Below are 20,992 nucleotides of genomic sequence, written 5' to 3'. Positions count from 1 at the left end.
AGAATCTGCTTTCTTCTGCAAAGGATTAAAATCTCACCTATAGATCATAAACCTATAAAGGAATAAATACCAAGATCATTCCATACTGTTGATTGTGAAATAGTTTCTGGATGAGGGATGGCTGGGGTAGGGTTTGTACTTGGGTACAATTTGTTTGCTAGCATATTAGAGCTTAAGTTTAGATATCATTTCTACCTCTCCATAGAACATTAGACTACAAATATATTTTTATTAAATCTTCATTTGCAATTTGACAGAATGCCTCTTTGCTTTGCTGCATGTTTGAGGAATTGTGTGTTCATTTTATTCTCAGCTATATCTGTAGTTTGCATCATTATTCAAACAAATCTCTGTCGATGGTAAAACTAAAAATTATCAAGAGGGAATATGTAGAACTGAGTGCATGATAGAGAGAGACTTCCTGGAATAGAAGGAGCGAATAAGAGTAACATTTCAGAATGGAAGGAGGGAGTGGGTGAAACTATTTGGAATGCAAGAGTGAAACTTTCTGGAATGGAAGAAGTGAGTGAGATTGTCTGGAATAAGAACATAAGAAATAGGAGCAGGAGTAGGCCATTTGGCCCCTCGAGCCTGCTCTGCCATTCAATAAGATCATGGCTGATCTGATCTTCGCCTCAGCTCCACTTTCCTGCCCGCTCTCATAACCCTTGACTCTGTCTATCTCCACCTTAAATATATTCAATGACCCAGCCTCCACAGCACGCTCCGATAAAGAATTCCAAAGATTCATGACCCACTAAGAGAAGAAATTCCTCCTCATTTCCATTTTAAATGGGTGATCCCTTATTCTGAAACTATACCCCCAGTTCTAGATTCCCCCACGAGGGAGAAACATCCTCTCTGCATCTACCCTGTCAAGCCCGCTCAGAATTATATATGTTTCAATAAGATCACCTCTCATTTTTCAAAACTCCAATGAGTATAGGCCCAACTTGCTCAACCTTTCTTCAGAAGACAACCACTTCATCTTAGGAATCAACCTCGTGAACCATCTCTGAACTGCCTCCAATGCAAGTATATCCTCCTTAAATAAGGAGACCAAAACTGCATGCAGTACTCCAGGTGTGGTCTCACCAATGCCTTGTACAGTTGTAACAGGACTTCTCTGCTTTTATATTCCATCCCTCTTGCAATAAAGACCAACATTACATTTGCCTTCCTAATTACTTGCTGTACCTGCATGCTAACTTTTTGTGTTTCATGTACAAGGACCCCCAGATCCCTCTGTACCTCAGCATTTTGTAATCTTTCCCCATTTAAATAATAATTAGCTTTTTTATTTTTCCTACCAAAGTGGATAACCTCATATTTTCTCACATTATAGTCCGTCTGCCAAATGTTTACCCACTCACTTAGCCTATCCATATTCCTTTGCAGATTCTTTGCATCCTCCAAACAACTTGCTTTCCCACCTATCTTTGTATCATCAGCAAATTTGGCTACATTACACTCGGTCCATTCATCTAAGTCATTAATATAGATTGCAAATAGTTGAGGCCTCACCACGGATCTCTGTTGCACCCCAATAGTTACAGTTTGTCAACCTAAAAGTTGCCCATTTATCCCAATTCTCTGGTCTGGAATGAAAGAAGTGAGTGAGACAGTCTGGAATGGAAGCAGTGAGTGAGACAGTCTGGAATAGAAGGAGTGAGTGAGACAATCTGGAATGGAAGGAGTGAGTGGGACATTCTGGAATAGAAGGAGTGAGTGAGACAGTTTGGAATGGAAGGAGTGAGTGAGACAGTCTGGAATAGAAGGAGTGAGTGAGACAATCTTGAATGGAAGGAGTGAGTGAGACAGTCTGGAATAGAAGGAGTGAGTGGGACATTCTGGAATAGAAGGAGTGAGTGAGACAGTCTGGAATAGAAGGAGTGAGTGAGACAATCTGGAATAGAAGGAGTGAGTGAGACAGTCTGGAATGGAAGGAGTGAGTGAGACAGTCTGGAATGGAAGGAGTGAGTGGGACAGTCTGGAATAGAAGGAGTGAGTGAGACAGCCTGGAATAGAAGGAGTGAATGAGACAGTCTGGAATAGAAGGAGTGAGAGAGACAGTCTGGAATAGAAGGAGTGAGTGAGACAGTCTGGAATGGAAGGAGTGAGTGGGACGGTCTGGAATAGAAGGAGTGAGTGAGACAGTCTTGAATGGAAGGATTGAGTGAGACAGTCTGGATTAGAAGGAGTGAGTGAGACAGTCTGGAATAGAAGGAGTGAGTGGGACAGTCTGGAATAGAAGGAGTGAGTGGGACATTGTGGAATAGAAGGAGTGAGTGAGGCAGTCTGGAATGGAAGGAGTGAGTGGGACATTCTGGAATGGAAGGAGTGAGTGAAACATTCTGGAATGGAAGGAGTGAGTGAGACAGTCTGGAATAGAAGGAGTGAGTGAGACAGTCTGGAATAGAAGGAGTGAGTGGGACAGTCTTGAATAGAAGGAGTGAGTGGGATAGTCTGGAATAGAAGGAGTGAGTGAGGCAGTCTGGAATAGAAGGAGTGAGTGAGGCAGTCTGGAATGGAAGGAGTGAGTGAGACAGTCTGGAATGGAAGGAGTGAGTGGGACAGTCTGGAATAGAAGGAGTGAGTAAGATAGTCTGGAATGGAAGGAGTGAGGGAGACAGTCTGGAATAGAAGGAGTGAGTGAGACAGTCTGAAATGGAAGGAGTTAGTGAGACATTCTGGAATAGAAGGAGTGAGTGATACAGACTGGAATGGAAGGAGTGAGTGAGACAGTCTGGAATAGAAGGAGTGAGTGAGACAGTCTAGAATAGAAGGAGCGAGTGGGACAGTCTGGAATAGAAGGAGTGAGTGGGACAGTCTTGAATAGAAGGAGTGAGTGGGACATTGTGGAATAGAAGGAGTGAGTGAGACAGTCTGGAATGGAAAGAGTGAGTGAGATAGTCTGGAATAGAAGGAGTGAGTGGGACAGTCTTGAATAGAAGGAGTGAGTGGGACATTGTGGAATAGAAGGAGTGAATGAGACAGTCTGGAATAGAAGGAGTGAGTGAGATAGTCTGGAATAGAAGGAGTGAGTGACGCAGTCTGGAATAGAAGGCGTGAGTGAGGCAGACTGGAATAGAAGGGGTGAGTGAGACAGTCTGGAATAGAAGGAGTGGGTGAGACAGTCTGGAATGGAAGGAGTGAGTGAGACAGTCTGGAATTGAAAGAGTGAGTGGGACAGTCTGGAATAGAAGGAGTGAGCGAGACAGTCTGGAATAGAAGGGGTGAGTGAGGCAGTCTGGAATAGAAGGAGCGAGTGAGACAGTCTTGAATGGAAGGAGTGAGTGGGACAGTCTGGAATAGAAGGGGTGAGTGAGACAGTCTGGAATGGAAGGAATGAGTGAGACAGTCTGGAATGGAAGGAATGAGTGAGGCAGTCTGGAATAGAAGGAGTGAGTGGGACAGTCTTGAATAGAAGGAGTGAGTGGGACATTGTGGAATAGAAGGAGTGGGTGAGATAGTCTGGAATAGAAGGAATGAGTGAGGCAGTCTGGAATAGAAGGAGTGAGTGAGGCAGTCTGGAATAGAAGGGGTGAGTGAGACAGTCTGGAATAGAAGGAGTGAGTGAGACAGTCTGGAATGGAAGGAGTGAGTGAGACAGTCTGGAATTGAAGAGTGAGACAATCTGGAATGGAAGGAGTGAGTTGGGTTGATTTTGAGTTTTAGCCGACTGATAGGTGGAGCTTGCAGCCAGAGTTCCGCACTTTAAATGAAGAAGCAGCCGTGATTTTGCTGCTTCATGGTTCTGCAAGCTGTGGGGCATCACCTAGGTATCTTGATGCAGTTCTCCGGATTGAATCCTACCAATATTGGACCACCCTGACTGACAGAAAGCTAAATGCAGTGGAGTGAGAGTGGCAATCGCGGAAGGGGGAATGGCAATCTAGACGTTCGGATCCTGATCTGCATGTTGAAATCCTGGCCGACGCTTTGGGCGCACAGCTGAAGACCTCTTTGAATATGCTGTTGGCTGTATCATTGGGGATTAATGGGGCGGTAAGACTACCAATCCCAGTATGAGGCTGTCATTACCCTGTTATTGCCAGGAGATACAAGCTAAATCAACCCCAGTGATTGAGACAACTGGAATGGAAAGAGTGAGTGAATGAGTGAGTGAGTGAAAAAAGCTGGCAGAGCGGGTGAGCAAGGAAGTGAATGAGTAAAAAAGAGAGAGTATACTTAGAATAGTGAGGGTGAGTGAGAGACCCATTTGGTAGAGAAAAAAGATAAGAGAATAAGAACTGTAACAAAGATAGTAACAAGAGAGCGAGAACCAGTAATATCAACACTAGCCGTGTGTGAGACATGAGAGAGAGAGAGTACTTCGACAATAGAAATAACAGTGGGAGAAAGTGAGAGCCAGAAAGTGAGAGAGGGAGAGATGATGTCTGTAATTTTGGAAATATTTTGTTGATTTTTAAATTTGAATTACACAATTTATTGAGTCCATCTAATGCATTAAAGATGTAGTAAACTACAGATTGGTCTCTAGCTTGTTTTAGTTCTTGAGACATTGAAAAGGTGTAAATGTCATTATCTAATTTATTCTTTCATGTGTGTTATTTTTGACTTTTTAAAATGTCCTTGTTGATTAAAGGAGCTGTGCAATAATAAGTGTGATATACTGACCATGTTCATTGTTATCCTTTTAGACCTGGTCTCTGACCACAATGCAGTGAGACTGTATCCTCTACATGTTACTGCTGGAAAAAGGGATCCATTTTGCACAATCCAAGGTTTCAGTGTAGTTTTGCCAGTTAATTAATTAATAGATTTGAACTACCATCTATAAGAATGGGACTAAAATCCTGGTCGGAGGCTTCCTTCGGACGAACACCTCCGACCCAAAATGTTTTTACGAAAAACTGGTAGTCCCGGAGGCACCTTTGATTGCGGTCGGAGGCCTTCATTCCATGCGCAACGTACCGGGAGAGGACTTCTCCGTATATACGGAGATGCTGGAGTTACGTGGGCCTGGACCATCAATCACGGCAGTATTCTCATTGATAATAATGAGAACTCCGTTTTTACGAGCTCCCATTTCTATCAATGAGAATAACCCCCTAAAACAAGAAACACAACATAATAAATAAAAAAAACCTCACATATTTAACATTAATTGAAATTAAAGTTAATTAAATGTTGGAATTTTTTAAAATGTGTTTTAATAGGGTTTAAATAAACTTACCTTATGGTAACAGTTTGTACAGTAATAATGTGTATTTAAATTTAATTTTTGTATGTTTTAAAACTCTTGTGCTGGTAAAAGGAGGTTATGCTACAAATAGCCCAATCGCTCCCGCGTGAATGTCCTTCTTCCGAGGATACGGAGGATCTGTCAAGAGAAATCTTGACAGATCGGAAAAGCCGGTTTTTGGCACATGTGCATCGCGCTCCGAAAACCGGCTTTTGCGAGGTCTCGCCGGGTCCATGCGCACTTCGTACGGATCTAGTGAGGCTGTAATTTTAGCCCCTTTATTGTGTCTTGTAGGATATTACTTGAAACACACCCTACATTCATTAAACCCTTTGATAGGACTGTTTACATGACAAAACACGGTAATAATGACACCTATTTCACAGTTGCCACGCACGTCTGTGTTGTCCACTCCCAGAGTTAATATAACTTGTGCAGGTGAATTGAAATGTAGCATAACAATTTCAGATTGTGAAGGATTTTAGAGAGTACGGGCTTGAAAGGTATATCCTAAAAGCAATACTTTCAGGCAGGTATTAACAAGAGAGCAGTGATTATATGATGACATGATCTTTCAACAGATAAAACTCTGGTATGACAAAGTTGGCCACCAGCTTATTGTTACAATACTTGGAGCAAAAGATCTTCCTTTCAGGGAAGAGGGGAGGCCAAGGAATCCCTATGTCAAAATTTACTTTCTTCCTGACCGAAGGTAGGGTTTTTTAATTGCCTTTTCACGTGAAATTGTTGATATGAAAAGTTTTGTTGAGATTTTAAATTTGAATACACATTTAAATATTTGCCTCCTGATATTATTTTTTTATTTTTGACAATTTTACCTGATTTATCTGATTAATCTCATGCTGAGTTCTTGCCTATTTAAATTTGTGTTCAGAATTCCTATTCGGACTGGGTAGGCAGCTGGCCGGTTCCCAGTCCTCTCACAGTGCCACTCTCCTATTGGACCTTAGGCAATCATGGGAATGTTCTCGGATGATTTAAGCTCTTCCCTAATTATAGTTGCCGCTCTGATGTAAATCTCCTACTCCAGAACATTTACATGCTTACACTGCCCATTAGCTCAATGGTTTCATTGCTTTGAATTTTACATTCATTGTTGTTAATGTTGTCATCACCCCTCTCCTCAAAAAAACAACCCTTGACCTCTCTGTCCTTGCAAACTAATGCCCCATCACCAACCTCCCTTTCCTCTCCAAAGTCCTTAAATGTGTTGTTGTCTCCCAAATCCGTGCCCATCTTTCCTGCAACTCCATGTTTGAATCCCTCCAATCCGGTTTCCGCACTTGCCACAGTCCCGAAACGGCTCTCATCAAAGTCACAAATGACATCCTTTATAACTGTGACAAAGGCAAACTATCTCTTCTCATCCTCCTTGACTTGTCTGCAGCCTTGACAACTCTATCCTTCTCCAACGCCTCTGCACCGTCGTCCAGCTGGGTGGGACTGCACTTGCCTGGTTCCATTCTTATCTATCTAATTGTAGCCAGAGGATCACCTGCAATGGCTTCTCTTCCCACTCCCGCACAGTTACCTCTGTCGCCCAAAGATTTATTCTCGGCCCCCTCGTATTGCTTATCTACATGTTGCCCCTTGGCGAGATCATCTGAAATACAACATCAGTTTCCAGATATACTCTGATGATACCCAGCTCTACCTCACTACCACTTCTCTCAACCCCCCCACGGTCTCTAAATTGTCAGACTGCTTGTCCAACATTTAGTTCTGGATGAGCAGATATTTTCTCCAATTGAATATTGGGAAGACCAAAGCCATTGTTTTTGGTCCCTGTCACAAACTCCGTTCCCTAGTCACTGACTCCATCCCTCTCCCCAACTTCTGTCTGAGGCCCAACCACACTGTTCGCAACCTTGGTGTCATATTTGACCCCAAAATGAACTTTCAACCACATATCCGCAGCATAACTAAGACCGCCTATTTCTACCTCTGTAACATCTCCCATCTCCGCCCTTGCCTCAGTTCATCTGCTGAAGTCCTCATCCATGCCTTTGTTACCTCTAGACTTGACTATTCCAACACACTGTTGGCTGTCCTCCCACATTCTACCCTACATAAAGTTGAGGTGATCCAAAGCACGGCTGGCCGTGACCTAACTCGCTCCAAGTCCAGTTCACCCATCACCCCTGTGCTCATTGATCTACATTGTCTCCTGGTGAAGCAACGCCTCGATTTCATAATTCTCATCCTTGATTTCAAATCTCTCCATGGCCTCGCCCCTCCCTATCTCTGTAATATGTACAGATATCTATACTCTAATTCTGTCCTCTTGAGCACCCCTGATTATAATCGCTCAACCATTGCCTTCTGTTGCCTTCTATCCTAAGCTCTGGAATTCCCTGCCTAAACCTCTCTGCCTCTCTTTCCTTCTTCAAGATGCTCCTTAACACCTACCTCATTGACCAAGCTTTTGGTCACCTGTCCTATTTCTCCTTATAAGAACATAAGTAATAGGAGCAGGAGTAGGCCATTTGACCCCTTAAGCCTCTCCACCATGCAATATCATGGCTGATCTGATCATGGACTCAGCTCGACTTCCCTGCCCGCTCCCCATAACCCTTTACTCTTTTATCGTTCAAAAATCTGTCTATCTCTGCTTTAAACATATTCAATGACCCAGCTCTATGGGGCAGAGAATTCCATAGACTTACAACTCTCTGAGAGAGAAACTTTCTCCTCATTTTAGTTTTAAATGGGCGGCCCCTGATTCTGAGATGACTCGGTGTCAAACGTTTTGTCTCATAACATTCCTGTGAAGCGTCTTGGAACATTTTTCTATGTTAGAGGCGCTATATAAATACAAGTTGTTGTTGTTAAAAGTTGACAATTTATAAGACAGACTTTGTACCAGCTTGTAGAATGTAAATGGCAATACGCCTCCTAGACTTTACATCTAGATAAATTTACTCTGGACTTGAAGTGCCATCTGTGAAACAAATTTATATGTTAAATGAACAATAATGCTAACTTTACACGATTGGAAAGTGATTACTCACTATGGGTACTAGTTGCACAAGGCAGTTTCCAAAGGAAAAAGACCCTGTGCTATTCTTAGTTGCTAATTGCAAGTGTCAAAGGTAATTGAATCTTACAGTAGATATGTGAAAAAAAATTCTGACAAAAGTGCGACAGAGTAATGCACAAAACCAGGAGGGTGTCACTTTCTCTCATTGAATCGTGGGGATTGAGAAGGTTCCATCCAAACTGTGGAAGCTGATGGGTAAGAAAGTTTACAAATGAACTCAAGACACCATAGAACATGCATCTATTTTTTTCAAATGTCTTGGAAAAGCCCATAGTGTTCCACAGCCTTGATGGCTGTAAATCTTATTTAGTTTCAGTGAGAGAGGCCAAGCCAATACTGAATAGAATCAAACCCGTTTCTACAGTTCAAGAAGAAATTCCTTTTTCAAAAAACGCGGCCAGGACTAGCATTTTGGATTTGTTTCAATGTTCCACGTAACGTGCACCATTTGCGAGGGTGGATTTTATGAATTCGTCCTGGAGTGTAGATTGGAAATCGGGTACACAGTTCAGTGGGCCCTGCAAGATTTTCCTTCCACGACATGTATTTCTGCTGTGCCGAAGAATCCTCTCTCTGAAATAGGAACCTTCATAATAGTTTAGAATGATGCATCATTTTACGGCCAATATGCCAGGCCTGTGGCAACTGCAAATCCCGCTCTTATATAATGGGCATCCAAGGTTGATAGGTGCTGAACTATATACAGCAGTGTGTTTAAAGGTTCTCGTAAGAACATGCATTCAACAATTTGAAGGCTTTTTCAGTACAATTTTTTTAAAAATTCTGTGGCTGCATAGATTCTCAACTCGAAGGGCCGAATGGCCTACTCCTGCACCTATTTTCTATGTTTCTATGTTTCTATAAGCTTTAGTGCTAATTGATGTAATTTTTATATGCCCAACCAACTTCAATGGCATCAATTGGATTCCCAATCAGAATCCAGCTTTTTGATGTGCCAGTAAGGGGAGACACTATGTAGGTCTGACTGCTCGTGAGCTGCTTGAAGACAAACCCCAGTACCTGCACACACACATCCTCAGACAGAGGTGACCAGACCTCACTAGTGCAGACGGAGGCTTTTATTCTCAAAGGAAAAGGTTGTTTCCCCTGGCTGGAGTGTCTAGAACTAGGGGTCACAATCTCAGGATAAGGGGTTGGACATTTAAGACAGAGATGAGGAGGAATTTCTTCACTCAGAGGGTTGTGAATCTTTGGAATTTTCTGCCCCAGAGGGCTATGGATGCTGAGTCTCTGAATATATTCAAGGCTGAGATAAACAAATTTTTGGAGTCTTGGGGAATCAAGGGATTTGGAGATCGGGCTAGAAAGTGGATTTTTTTCCCGTTCGTTCCTGGGATGTGGGCATCGCTGGCAAGGCCAGCATTTATTGTCCATCCTAATTGCCCCTGAGAAGGTGTTTGTGAGCCGCCTTCTTGAACCGCTGCCGTCTTTGTTGTGACGGTGCTCCCACAGTGCTGTTAGGCAGGGAGTTCCAGGATTTTGACCCAGTGACGATGAAGAAACGGCGATATACTTCCAAGTCAGGATGGTGTGTAACTTGTAGGGGAACTTGGAGGTAGTAGTGTTCCCATGTGCCTGCTGCCCTTGTCCTTCTAGGTGGTATAGGTCGAGGTCGATGATCAGCCATGATCTTATTGAATGGTTCAAGGGGCTGAATGGCCTACTCCTGCTCCTATTTGTTATGTTCTTATCTTCTTAGGAAGTTGGGACAATAGGCCCAAAGTCACCATTAAGATATGTGAAAGCTTGATAAAAAATAGTGTTGGATATTTCTTTAGAAGCATCCAATAACAGTGATATGTCCCGCTTCAAAAGGTACTGTGTGAAAGAAGGCGTGTCAGGAAGATCAGTGGCCAGCAAAGCTTGATTGGCCATACTCATCAAGATGCCAACAACCATACTTGGCAGTCATTATGGGAAAACTGTCTTCTGAGGGTCCAACTCAGTCGAGATCGGAGGCAGAATTGTAATCTCAGTTGCCAGGGTATCTGCAGCTATCATGCAGCTTAGGATTGACACACCCAGTCATATTATTGGTTGGCTGTGTATTCAGGCCAACTCCATCTCTTTCCAAGCAGTGTTTAGGGATGGAGATGAGATTACAGAGTGGTAGAGAGGGTTTCCCTTCTCATCGTGCAGCACTCTCGGAGAAGCTCCCAAACAGGAGGTTGGGTGCTGGGCTGCTCAGTAACCTGCCTGCAGATTCCTTCCTGTAAAACTGAGTTTCCTTACCCTTCCTTTTTGCCTGCCTACTTAGCCCTCTTCCTCTGTAATATATTCTTTGCGACATCACAAACAGACACTTACAAGATAGCTCTAATACATAGGAACTTGCCAGGTGACTTGGTGACATAACCCTTTTATTATTATACATCAGCAGTTGCATTATCACAGTAGTCCACTAGCTGGAGCAGTAGTCCACTAGGTGGAGCTATATTATACTCTTCAACCTCTGCCAATGGATTTGAATCCCTTTTTAACCTTTCCAAGGCCAGAGTTTTTGTCCCACTATTCTTTCACTCCCGCACGCATTAAAATCTGTACCTTGAGCTGTGGATAATTATGCAAGTAGGTTGACCCATGAAATTCATGTTCTGTTAGCATAATACCACGCTGACAGGATTTATACCAGATCTAAACCATGTGGGGGTTAAATTTGTCTTTGCTGGCATGAAATGGGCTCCCAGTGAATCAGTAGCTAGTTTTATACTGCGCCTAATTTTCTTTTCTTTTCAATTAAAGTCAAACGGAGTGGTGTAAAAACATATTAACTGGTAGAACACTGAGAAGTGTAGATGAACAAAGGGACCTTGGAGTGCATGTCCACAGATCCCTGAAAGTAGCAGGTCAGATAGATTAGGTGGTTAAGAAGGCATACTGCATACTTGCCTTTATTAGCCAAGGCATAGAATACAAGAGCAGGGAGGTTATGCTTGAACTGTATAAAATACTAGTTAGGCCACAGCTAGAGTACTGCGTGCAGTTCTGGTCATCACATTACAGGAAAGATGTGATTGCACTAGAGAGGATACAGAAGAGATTTACGAGGATGTTGCCTGGACTGGAGAATTTCGAGGAAATATTGGATAGGCTGGGTTTGTTTTCTTTGGAACAGAGGAGGCTGAGGGCAGACCTTACTGAAGTGTATAAAATAATGAGGGGCCTAGATCATCATAGGCAATCCCTTGGAATCAAGGCAGACTTGCTTTCACTCTTAACATGCGTTCTTAGGTGGCTGTACAGTCCAATACGAGAACCACAGTCTCTGTCACAGGTGGGGCAGATAGTCGTTGAGGGAAGGGGTGGGTGGGACTGGTTTGATGCACACTCTTTCCGCTGCCTGCGCTTGATTTCTGCACGCTCTTGGCGACGAGACGCGAGGTGCTCAGCGCCCTCCCGGATGCGCTTCCTCCACTTAGGGTGGTCTTTGGCCAGGGTCTCCCAGGTGTCAGTGGGGATGTTGCACTTTATCAGGGAGGCTTTGAGGATGTCCTTGTAACGTTTCCGCTGCCCACCTTTGGCTCGCTTGCTGTGAAGGAGTTCCGAGTAGAGCGCTTGCTTTGGGAGTCTTGTGTCTGGCATGCGAACTATGTGGCCTGCCCAGCGGAGCTGATTAAGTGTAGTCAGTGCTTCGATGCTGAAGATGTTGGCCTGGTCGAGGACGCTAATGTTTGTGCGTCTATCCTCCCACGGGATTTGTAGGATCTTGTGGCGACATCGTTGGTGGTATTTCTCCAGCGACTTGAGGTGTCTACTGTACATAGTCCATGTTTCTGAGCCATACAGGAGGGCAGGTATTACTACAGCGCTGTAGACCATGAGCTTGGTGGCAGTTTTGAGGGCCTGATCGTCAAACACTCTTTTCCTCAGGCGGCCGACAGCTGCACTGGCGCACTGGAGGCGGTGTTGAATCTCGTTTTCAATGCCTGCTCTTGTTGATAGGAGGCTCCTGAGATATGGAAAGTGGTCCACATTGCCCAGGGCCACGCCATGGATCTTGATGACTGGGGGACAGTGCTGTGCGATAAGGACAGGCTGGTGGACGACCTTTGTCTTGCTGATGTTAAGCATAAGGCCTATGCTTTTGTACACCTCAGTAAATATGTCGACTATGTCCTGGAGTTCAGCCTCTATGTGCACAGACGCAGGCGTCATCCACGTACTGTAGCTCGCCGACAGAGGTTGAGGTGGTCTTGGACCTGGCCTGGAGACGGCGTAGGTTGAACAGCTTCCCACTGGTTCTGTTGTTTAGTTCCACTCCAGCGGGGAGCTTGTCGACTGTGAGTTGGAGCATGGCAGCAAGGAAGTTTGAGAAGAGGGTTGGGGCGATGACGCAGCCCTGCTTGACCCCATTGCGGCTGTGGATTGGGTCTGTGATGGATCCGTTGATAAGGATCACAGCCTGCATGTTGTCATGGAGCAGGCGGAGGATGGTGACGAACTTTTGGGGGCATCCGAAGCGGAGGAGGACGCTCCATAGACTCTCGTGGTTGACAGCGTCAAAGGCCTTTGTAAGGTCGAAGAAGGCCATGTATAAGGGCTGGTGCTGTTCCCTGCATTTTTCCTGCAGCTGTTGCGCTGTAAAAATCATGTCCGTTGTGCCCCGTAGGGGACGAAATCCGCACTGTGACTCTGGGAGGAGCTCCTCGGCCATAGGGAGAAGACGGTTGAGGAGGACTCTGGCGACGACCTTCCCAGTGGCTGATAACAGGGAGATTCCTCTGTAATTGCCATAGTCGGACTTGTCCCCTTTTTTAAAGATGGTCACTAGATAAAGTGGATAGGAAGGACCTATTTCCCTTAACAGAGGGGTCAACAACCAGGGGGTGTAGATTTTACGTAATTGGTAGGAGGTTGAGAGTGGATCTGAGGGAAAATTTCTTCACCCAGAGGGTGGTGGAGGTCTGGAACTCACTGCCTGAAAGGGTGGTACAGTCAGAAACCCTGAGCACATTTAAAAAGTACCTGGATGTGCACTTGAAGTGCCGTAACCTACAAGGCTAGGGACTAAGAGCTGGAAAGTGGAATTAGGCTGGATAGCTCTTTGTTGGCTGGCGTGGACACAATGGGCCAAAATGGCCTCCTTCCATGCTGTAAATTTCTATGATTCTATGAAAAGCGTTTGTCGATTCACTATAAGCCTGCTTTGTGCTGCTACTGCAGACAATTTCATCTCTTTTAGATCTGACTTGTGACATAAGAACATAAGAAATAGAAGCAGGAGTAGGCCATTTGGACCCTCGAGCCTGCTCCACCATTCAATAAGATCATGGCTGATCTGATCATGCTCCACTTCCCTGCCCGCTCCCCACAACCCTTTACTCCCTTATCGCTCAAAAATCCGTCTGTTTCCGCCCTAGATATATCTTCAATGACCCAGCCTCCACAGCTCTCTGGGGCAGAGAATTCCATAGATTTACAATCCTCTGAGAGAAGAAATTTCTCCTCATCTCAGTTCTAAATGGACGGCCCCTATTCTAAGACTATGTCCCCTAGTTTTAGCTTACCCTATGAGTGGAAACATCCTCTCTGCATCCACCTTGTCGAGCCCTCTCATTATCTTAAAAGTTTCAATAACATCACCTCTCATTCTTCTGAATTCCAATGAGTATAGACCCAACCTACTCAACCTATCTTCATAAGTCAACCCCCTCGTCTCCGAAATCAACCTAGTGAACCTTCTCTGAACAGCCTTCAATGTAAGTATATCCTTCCTTAAATACAGAGACCAAAACTACGCAGTATTCCAGGTGTGGCCTCACCAATACTCTGTACAGTTGTAGCAGGACTCACTGCCTTTATACTCTATCCCCCTTGCAATAAAGGCCAAAATTCCATTTGCCTTCATGATTACTTGCTGTATCTGCATACTAACTTTTTTGTTTCATGCACAAGGACCCCCAGGTCTCTCTCTACTACAGCACTTTGCAATTTTTCTCCATTTAAATTATAATTTGCTTTTCTATTTTTCCTGCCAAAGTGGATAATCTCACATTTTCCCACATTATACTCCATCTGCCTAATTTTTCCCCACTCACTTAGCCTGTCTATAGCCCTTTGCAGATTTTTTGTGTCCTCCTCACAATTTGCTTCCCCACCCATCTTTGTATCATCAGCAAACTTGGCTACATTACACTTGATCCCTTCATCCAAGTTATTAATATAGATTGTAAATAGTTGAGGTCCCAGCACCGATCCCTGCGGCATCCCACTATTCACTGTTCGCCAACTTGAAAATGACCCATTTAGCCCAACTCTCTGTTTTCTGTTTGCTAGCCAATCCTCTATCCATGCTAATATATTACCCCCGACCCCATGAACTTTTATCTTGTGCAGTAACCTCTTATGTGGCACCTTATCTAATGCCTTTTTGAAATCCAAATACACCACATCCACTGTTGCCCCCTTATCCACCCCGCTCGTTACATCCTCAAAGATCTCCAGCACATTTGTCAAACATGATTTCCCTTTCATAAAACCATGCTGACTCTGCTTGATTGAATTATGCTTTTCCAACTTTCCCACTACTGCTTCCTTAATAATGGACTCCAGCATTTTCCCAATGATAGACGTTACATTAACTCGTGTGTAGTTTCCTGCTTTTTATCTGCCTCCTTTTTTAAGTAGAGACGTTACATTTATGGTTTTCCAATCTGCTAGGACCGCCCCAGAATCCAGGGAATGTTGGTAGATTACAACCAATACATCCACTATCTCTGCAGCCACTTCTCTTAAGACCCTAGGATGTAAGGCATCAGATCCAGGGGACTTGTCCGCCCTTATTCTCATTATTTTACCGAGTACTACTTCATTTGTGATAGTGCTTGTATTAAGTTCCTCCCTCCCTATAGCCCCTTGATTATCCATTGGGATGCCTTTAGTGTCTTCTACCGTGAAGACCGATACAAAATAATTGTTAAATGTCTCTGCCATTTCCCTGTTCTCCATTATTATTTCCCCAGGGGACCAACATTTACTTTAGCCACTCTTTTCCTTTTTATGTACCTGTACTACCTCTTACTATCTATTTTTATATTTCGTGCTAGTTTACTTTCATAATCTATCTTCCCTCTCTTAATCATTTTTTTAGTTGTTCTCTGTTGGCTTTTAAAAATTTCCCAATCCTCTGGCCTCCCACTAGTCTTGGCCACATTGTATGCCCTTGTTTTTAATTTGACACCCTCCCTTATTTCCTTAGTTAGCCACGGATGGTTATCCCTTCCCTTACAGTCTTTCCTTCTCATTGGATATATTTTTGTTGCGAGCTATGAAATATCTCCTTAAATGTTTGCCAATGCTCATCAAGCGTCCCATTCTTTAGTCCATTTTCACAGTCCACTTCAGCCAACTCTGACTCATACCTTTGTAGTCTCCTTTATTTAAGCTGAGGACACTGATTTGAGATCCAACTTTCTCACCCTCCAACTGAATTTGAAATTCAACCATATTATGGTCACTCATTCCTAGAGGATCTTTTACTACAAGATCATTTATTAATCCTGCCTCATTACACAGTACTAGATCTAAGATAGCCTGCTCCCTGGTTGGTTCCGCAATGTACTGTTCAAGAAAACTATCCCGGATACACTCTATGAATTCCTCCTTAAGGCTATCCTGGCCAATTTGCTTTGTCCAATCAACATGAAGGTTAAAATCACCCATGATTATTGCCGTCCCTTTATTACAAGCCTCCATTATTTCTTGATTTATACCCTGTCCAACAGTGTAGTTACTGTTATAGGACCTATAGACTACGCCCACCAGCGACTTTTTCCCTTTATTATTCCTTATCTCCACCCAAACTGATTCAACATCTTGCTCCTCTGAGCCAATATCGTTTCTCACTAACACACTGATCCCAACCTTTATTAACAGTGCTACCCCACCTCCTTTTCCTTTCTGTCTGTCCTTCCGAATTGTCAAATACCTCTGAATATTTAGTTCTCAGTCCTGGTCACCTTGCAACCACGTCTCTGTAATGGCTATCAGATCATACCCATTTGTATCTATTTGTGCTGTCAACTCATCTATTTTGTTACGAATGCTACATGCATTTAGACAAAGAGCTTTTAAATTTGTTTTTTTACCCTTTTTTCCTGCTTGTTTCCTCTGTCCTTCAAACTCATTTTGTACCTTTTTGCTTTCTAATTCCACCTTTACTCCCCTCCCTACTGAATCCATTCACAGGTTCCCATCCCCCTGCCAAGCTAGTTTCATCATCGCAGGCAGTCCTTCGGAATCAAGGAAGACTTGCTTCCACTCTTAAAATGAGTCCTTAGGTAGCTGAACAGTTCAATACGAGAGCCATAGTCGCTGTACAGATGGGACAAATAGGCGTTGAGGGTAAGGGAGGGTGGGACAGGTTTGCCGCAGTCGAGGTGCTCAGCGCCCTCCCGGATGCACTTTCTCCACTTAGGGCGGTCTTTGGCCAGGGACTCCCAGGTGTCAGTGGCGATGTTGCACTTTATCAGGGAGGGAAACCTCCCCAACAGCAGTAGCAAACCCCCCAGCGAGGTTATTGGTCCCGGCTCTTTTGAGGTGCAACCCGTCCGGCTTGTACAGGTCCCACCTCCCCCAGAAGCGGTCCCAATGCCTCAGGAATCTAAAGCCCTCCTTCCTGCAGTATCTCTCCAGCCACCCATTCATCTGCTCTATCCTCCTATTTCTGTACTCACTAGCTCGTGGCACCGGGAGTAATCTGGAGATTACTACCTTTTGAGATCCTGCTTTTTAATCTCTCTCCTAGCTCCCTAAACTCTGCCTGCAGGACCCTCATCCCTCTTTCTACCCATGTCATTGGTCCCGATATGGACCACAACCTCTGACTGTTCACCCTCTCCACCCAGAATGCTCTGCAACCGCTCAGTGACATCCTTGACCCTGGCACCAGGGAGGCAACATACCATCCTGGAGTCACGTCTGCGGCCGTAGAAACGCCTGTCAGCTTCCCTGACTATTGAATCCCCTACCACTATAGTTCTTCCATTCTTCTTCCTCCCTCTCCCTATGCAGTAGACAAATATTTGACTCAGAGTGTGATAAGAGACACTTCTCTGTTTAAACAGTTGATGATACCCTTATATTAAATAATAATTATTAACACACAATGACTAAAATCATTAATAATACAAAAGCAAAATACTGTGGATGCTGGCAATCTGACATAAAAACAGAAAATGCTGGAAATACTCAGCGGGTCAGGCAGCATCTGTGGAGAGAGAAACAGAGTTAACATTTCAGGTTGATGACCTTTCATCAGAATAGTATTTTAGACTAAAATCATTGCAGCTTTCTCATAACCTTTCTTTCATCGGTAAAGAAGCAACAAGCTTCAATTTCACACTAATACAAAAGCAAAATACTGCGGATGCTGGAATCTGAAATAAAAACAGAAAATGCTGTAAATCTCAGCGGGTCAGGCAACATCTGTGGAGAGAAACAGAGTTAACGTTTCAGGTCTGTGACCCTTTGTCAGAACTGGCAAATGTTCAAAATTAACAACTTTCAGTGCTCCTTAAGAATTTGTTAATTTTGAACATTTGCCAGTTCTGACGAAGGGTCACACACCTGAAACGTTAACTCTGTTTCTCTCCACAGATGCTGCTTGACCTGCTGGTTTACCAGCATTTTCTGTTTTTATCTCCATTTCACACTGCTGGCCGTGGAACCTCTAATATTGTGAATCTGCTGGTAACTACACAAAACATTCACTATTTGTTAAATAGATACTAGAAATGCATAATTCATTATAATGATGACTCTATTGATGTCTGCACAGGTAAAGGCAGCAAGCAGTTGAGCCATATAGACCAGAAACATCCCAGGTTTGAGCGCTGGTCTGCACTGATTTAACTGGTAGCGGTCAGAGTGCTATAATGAGCCTCAGTGTCTCTGGGTTAGTGCAGAGAAGATTGGCCCTGGGATCTTGGTTGATCACTGTCCAGCAACCACTAAATGCTAGTTGAGGACAGGTTACTGCTTAGTTGCAGTGCTCCCACAGCCTGCCGACATACATTTTCTCAACTGAAAGATGAAGAATGGATGGTTGGGTGAGGTATTGTAGGGCGAGGAGCAGACATGCACATCAGAAACTTAAGCAAGAATGCCTGGATTTTTAAAATTATCTAAAGATACTGAGGGGTGAAAGCATAAAGTATAACATCCATCTATTATATATAAAAAATCCTATGTCTGTGTGTACTTGCTGTCAACTTTTATTATTATAAATTCGTATGTCCACATTAATAATGGAATAATTACACCCTATCCCTAGTGGGGGCGTGACAAGTTTGCTTAGGCAGTGTCCATCATAAATGTTGACATAGGAGTGTATAATGAAAAATATAAAAATAGAAATATAGAATGTATGACTTCAAAATGGGTACTGAATTTTTATTTTATTTATTCATTCATGGGATGTGGGCATCACTGGCAAGGCCGGCCTTTATTGGCCATCCTGAATTGCCCTTGAGAAGGTGGTGGTGAGCTGCCTTCTTGAACCGCTGCAATCCATGTGGTGAAGGTGCTCCCACAGTGCTGACTTTGTTGTAGCAGTTTGGTACAACTGAGTGGCTTGCTGGGCCATTTCAGAGTCTCATAGGCCAGACCAGGTAAGGACAGCAGATTTTCTTCCCTAAAGGACATTGGTGAACCAGTTGGATTTCTCCGACAATCCAGTAGTTTCACATGGTCACCATTACTGATACTAGCTTTTTAATTCCAGATTTATTTAAGTAACTGAATTTAAATTCCCCAAGCCTCTGGATTACTAGTCCAGTAACATTACCACTATGCTCCCGTACCCCTGAATTACATCTGTGCACCCTGGTCCAATTACACCTCTGCCCTCTAACCGTGCTTCACCTGAAGACTATATTTGGTCTTGATGGACTGCATACAATGCCTCAGGGCCTTTTCCTCAAAGACTAGATGACATTCTGAGATGAAGTGGCCACTGAGCTCATCCTACATGCCTCCTGATTGCCTGTGAAGGATCCCATTGGAATGTACCTAGTACCAAGACTAGTGCCCTCACAGACGCATCCACATCCTCAAAAATAAATGAATAAGTACTCTTTTAATCTATGTTTCAAAGCTCTGCTTACAGTTCTAACCTCTGTCCTGTGATTGTACGCCAGTGACAAGAGCAAACGAAGAACAAAAACAGTGAAGAAAACACTTGAGCCCAAGTGGAACCAGACGTTCATTTATTCTCCAGTTCATCGGAGAGAATTTCGGGAACGGATGTTAGAAATCACACTGTGGGACCAAGCTCGGGTTCGAGAGGAAGAGAGTGAATTTTTAGGAGAGGTAACTGTTAAGAGAAAAGTTGCATTGGCCCGGATTTTGCGTTAAGAAGAATGGTGAAGCTAACAGTGTTATAATAGGGTAAATCGGACGGCAACCTCCGGCGTCTGCACATACGGGCAATTAAAAGTGAAAATATAGACGTTGCTGTTGGGGATACCTTGCTCCTCCACAGGGTGCGCTGTAACAGTCCTCGCCGATAGACTCGGCATTGAAATGAATGCAATGGCATCAACGTGCCGTACTTACCCACTAGTTCCCCACTAAAAACAGCTGAAAAAGTTAAGGCAGGTGTATTCAGGCATGTCCCAGTGAGGATTCTTTAATCTGAATGGTTGAAGAGCCGCACTGCTTTTTTACCTGCTCACACATTCCACAGATCCCCTGCAGAGGGCGCCGCGCTGCAACAGATGTCAGATGACGGCGTCTCCGCTCAAAGGCCCGTCGAAACTTCTTGGGCAGTGAGGTGAATTGCATGTGTCAGCCGTGGCTCAGTGGGTAGCGCACTTACCTCTGACTCAGAAGGTTGTGAGTGCAAGTCCCACTCCAGCGACTTGAGCACAAAAAATCTAGGTTAACACTCCAGTGCAGTGCTAAGCAAGTGCTGCACTGTCAGCGGTACCGTCTTTCGGATGAGACGTTAAATCAATGCCCCGTCTGCTCTTTCAAGGTCTCATGGCACTATTTCGAAGAAGAGCAGGGGAGTTATCCCTGGTATCCTGGTCAATATTTATCCCTCAATCAACAGAACAAAAACATAGATTATCTGATCATTATCACATTGCTGTTTGTGGGAGCTTGCTTGTGCACAAATTGGCTGCCATGGTTCCTACATTACAACAGTGACTACACTCCAAAAATACTCATTGGCTGTAAAGTGCTTTGAGATATCTGGTGGTCGTGAAAGGCGCTATATAAATCCACGTCTTTCAAGTCTTTGTTCACCGCTGACTGCAAAATCCGGGCCATTATTAATGTCAAATCTTCATCTGTATTGTTCAATTTCTTAAATGTTTCAACCACATTACTCTCCTTACAAATCATTATGAATGATTTTAGAATAATATGTATATCTTAAGATTTTAAACTGTAAACTTGATGGAGCAGTTTGAGTATCACCAGGGCACCATTTGAATTCTTATCCTGAGTGTTCCACTGCCAATTTATGGACAAATAATTGTTCCTCTCACCTTGGCACACCTTAGTCCAAATGCAATCGATCTGTACTTTAACTGAGAACAGAAATTATATTGTGGCTTCCAATACTGGCCAGCACTTAAAATTATAAAGGAAATTGTTTGTGACTTGGGCATAATGAATGGAAAATCGTGGGTCACAGCTGAGAATATTCTCCTGATATACACTCCTGGTAAGAGAGGTCCTGTGTCAGACAT

At 43.8% G+C, this 20,992-nt stretch overlaps 1 protein-coding gene across 1 annotated transcript in view; it reads left to right on the top strand.

The window, feature by feature from the left end:
• The window catches only part of rims2a (regulating synaptic membrane exocytosis 2a), a 1,685,585-nt gene that overhangs the window by 1,031,878 nt on the left and 632,715 nt on the right, over nucleotides 1-20,992 (top strand). The window contains exons 17-19 of the mRNA XM_070888461.1: nucleotides 5,791-5,921; nucleotides 13,725-13,745; nucleotides 19,430-19,601. Coding sequence (XP_070744562.1) covers nucleotides 5,791-5,921; nucleotides 13,725-13,745; nucleotides 19,430-19,601 — 324 coding nt within the window. The remainder of the gene's footprint in view (nucleotides 1-5,790; nucleotides 5,922-13,724; nucleotides 13,746-19,429; nucleotides 19,602-20,992) is intronic.

Source organism: Pristiophorus japonicus, chromosome 1, assembly GCF_044704955.1.
Source record: "Pristiophorus japonicus isolate sPriJap1 chromosome 1, sPriJap1.hap1, whole genome shotgun sequence".
In the NCBI taxonomy this organism is placed as follows: Eukaryota; Metazoa; Chordata; class Chondrichthyes; family Pristiophoridae; genus Pristiophorus; species Pristiophorus japonicus.
The sequence above is the reverse complement of the archived record's forward strand: the minus strand, read 5'-3'. Positions and strand labels throughout refer to the sequence as shown.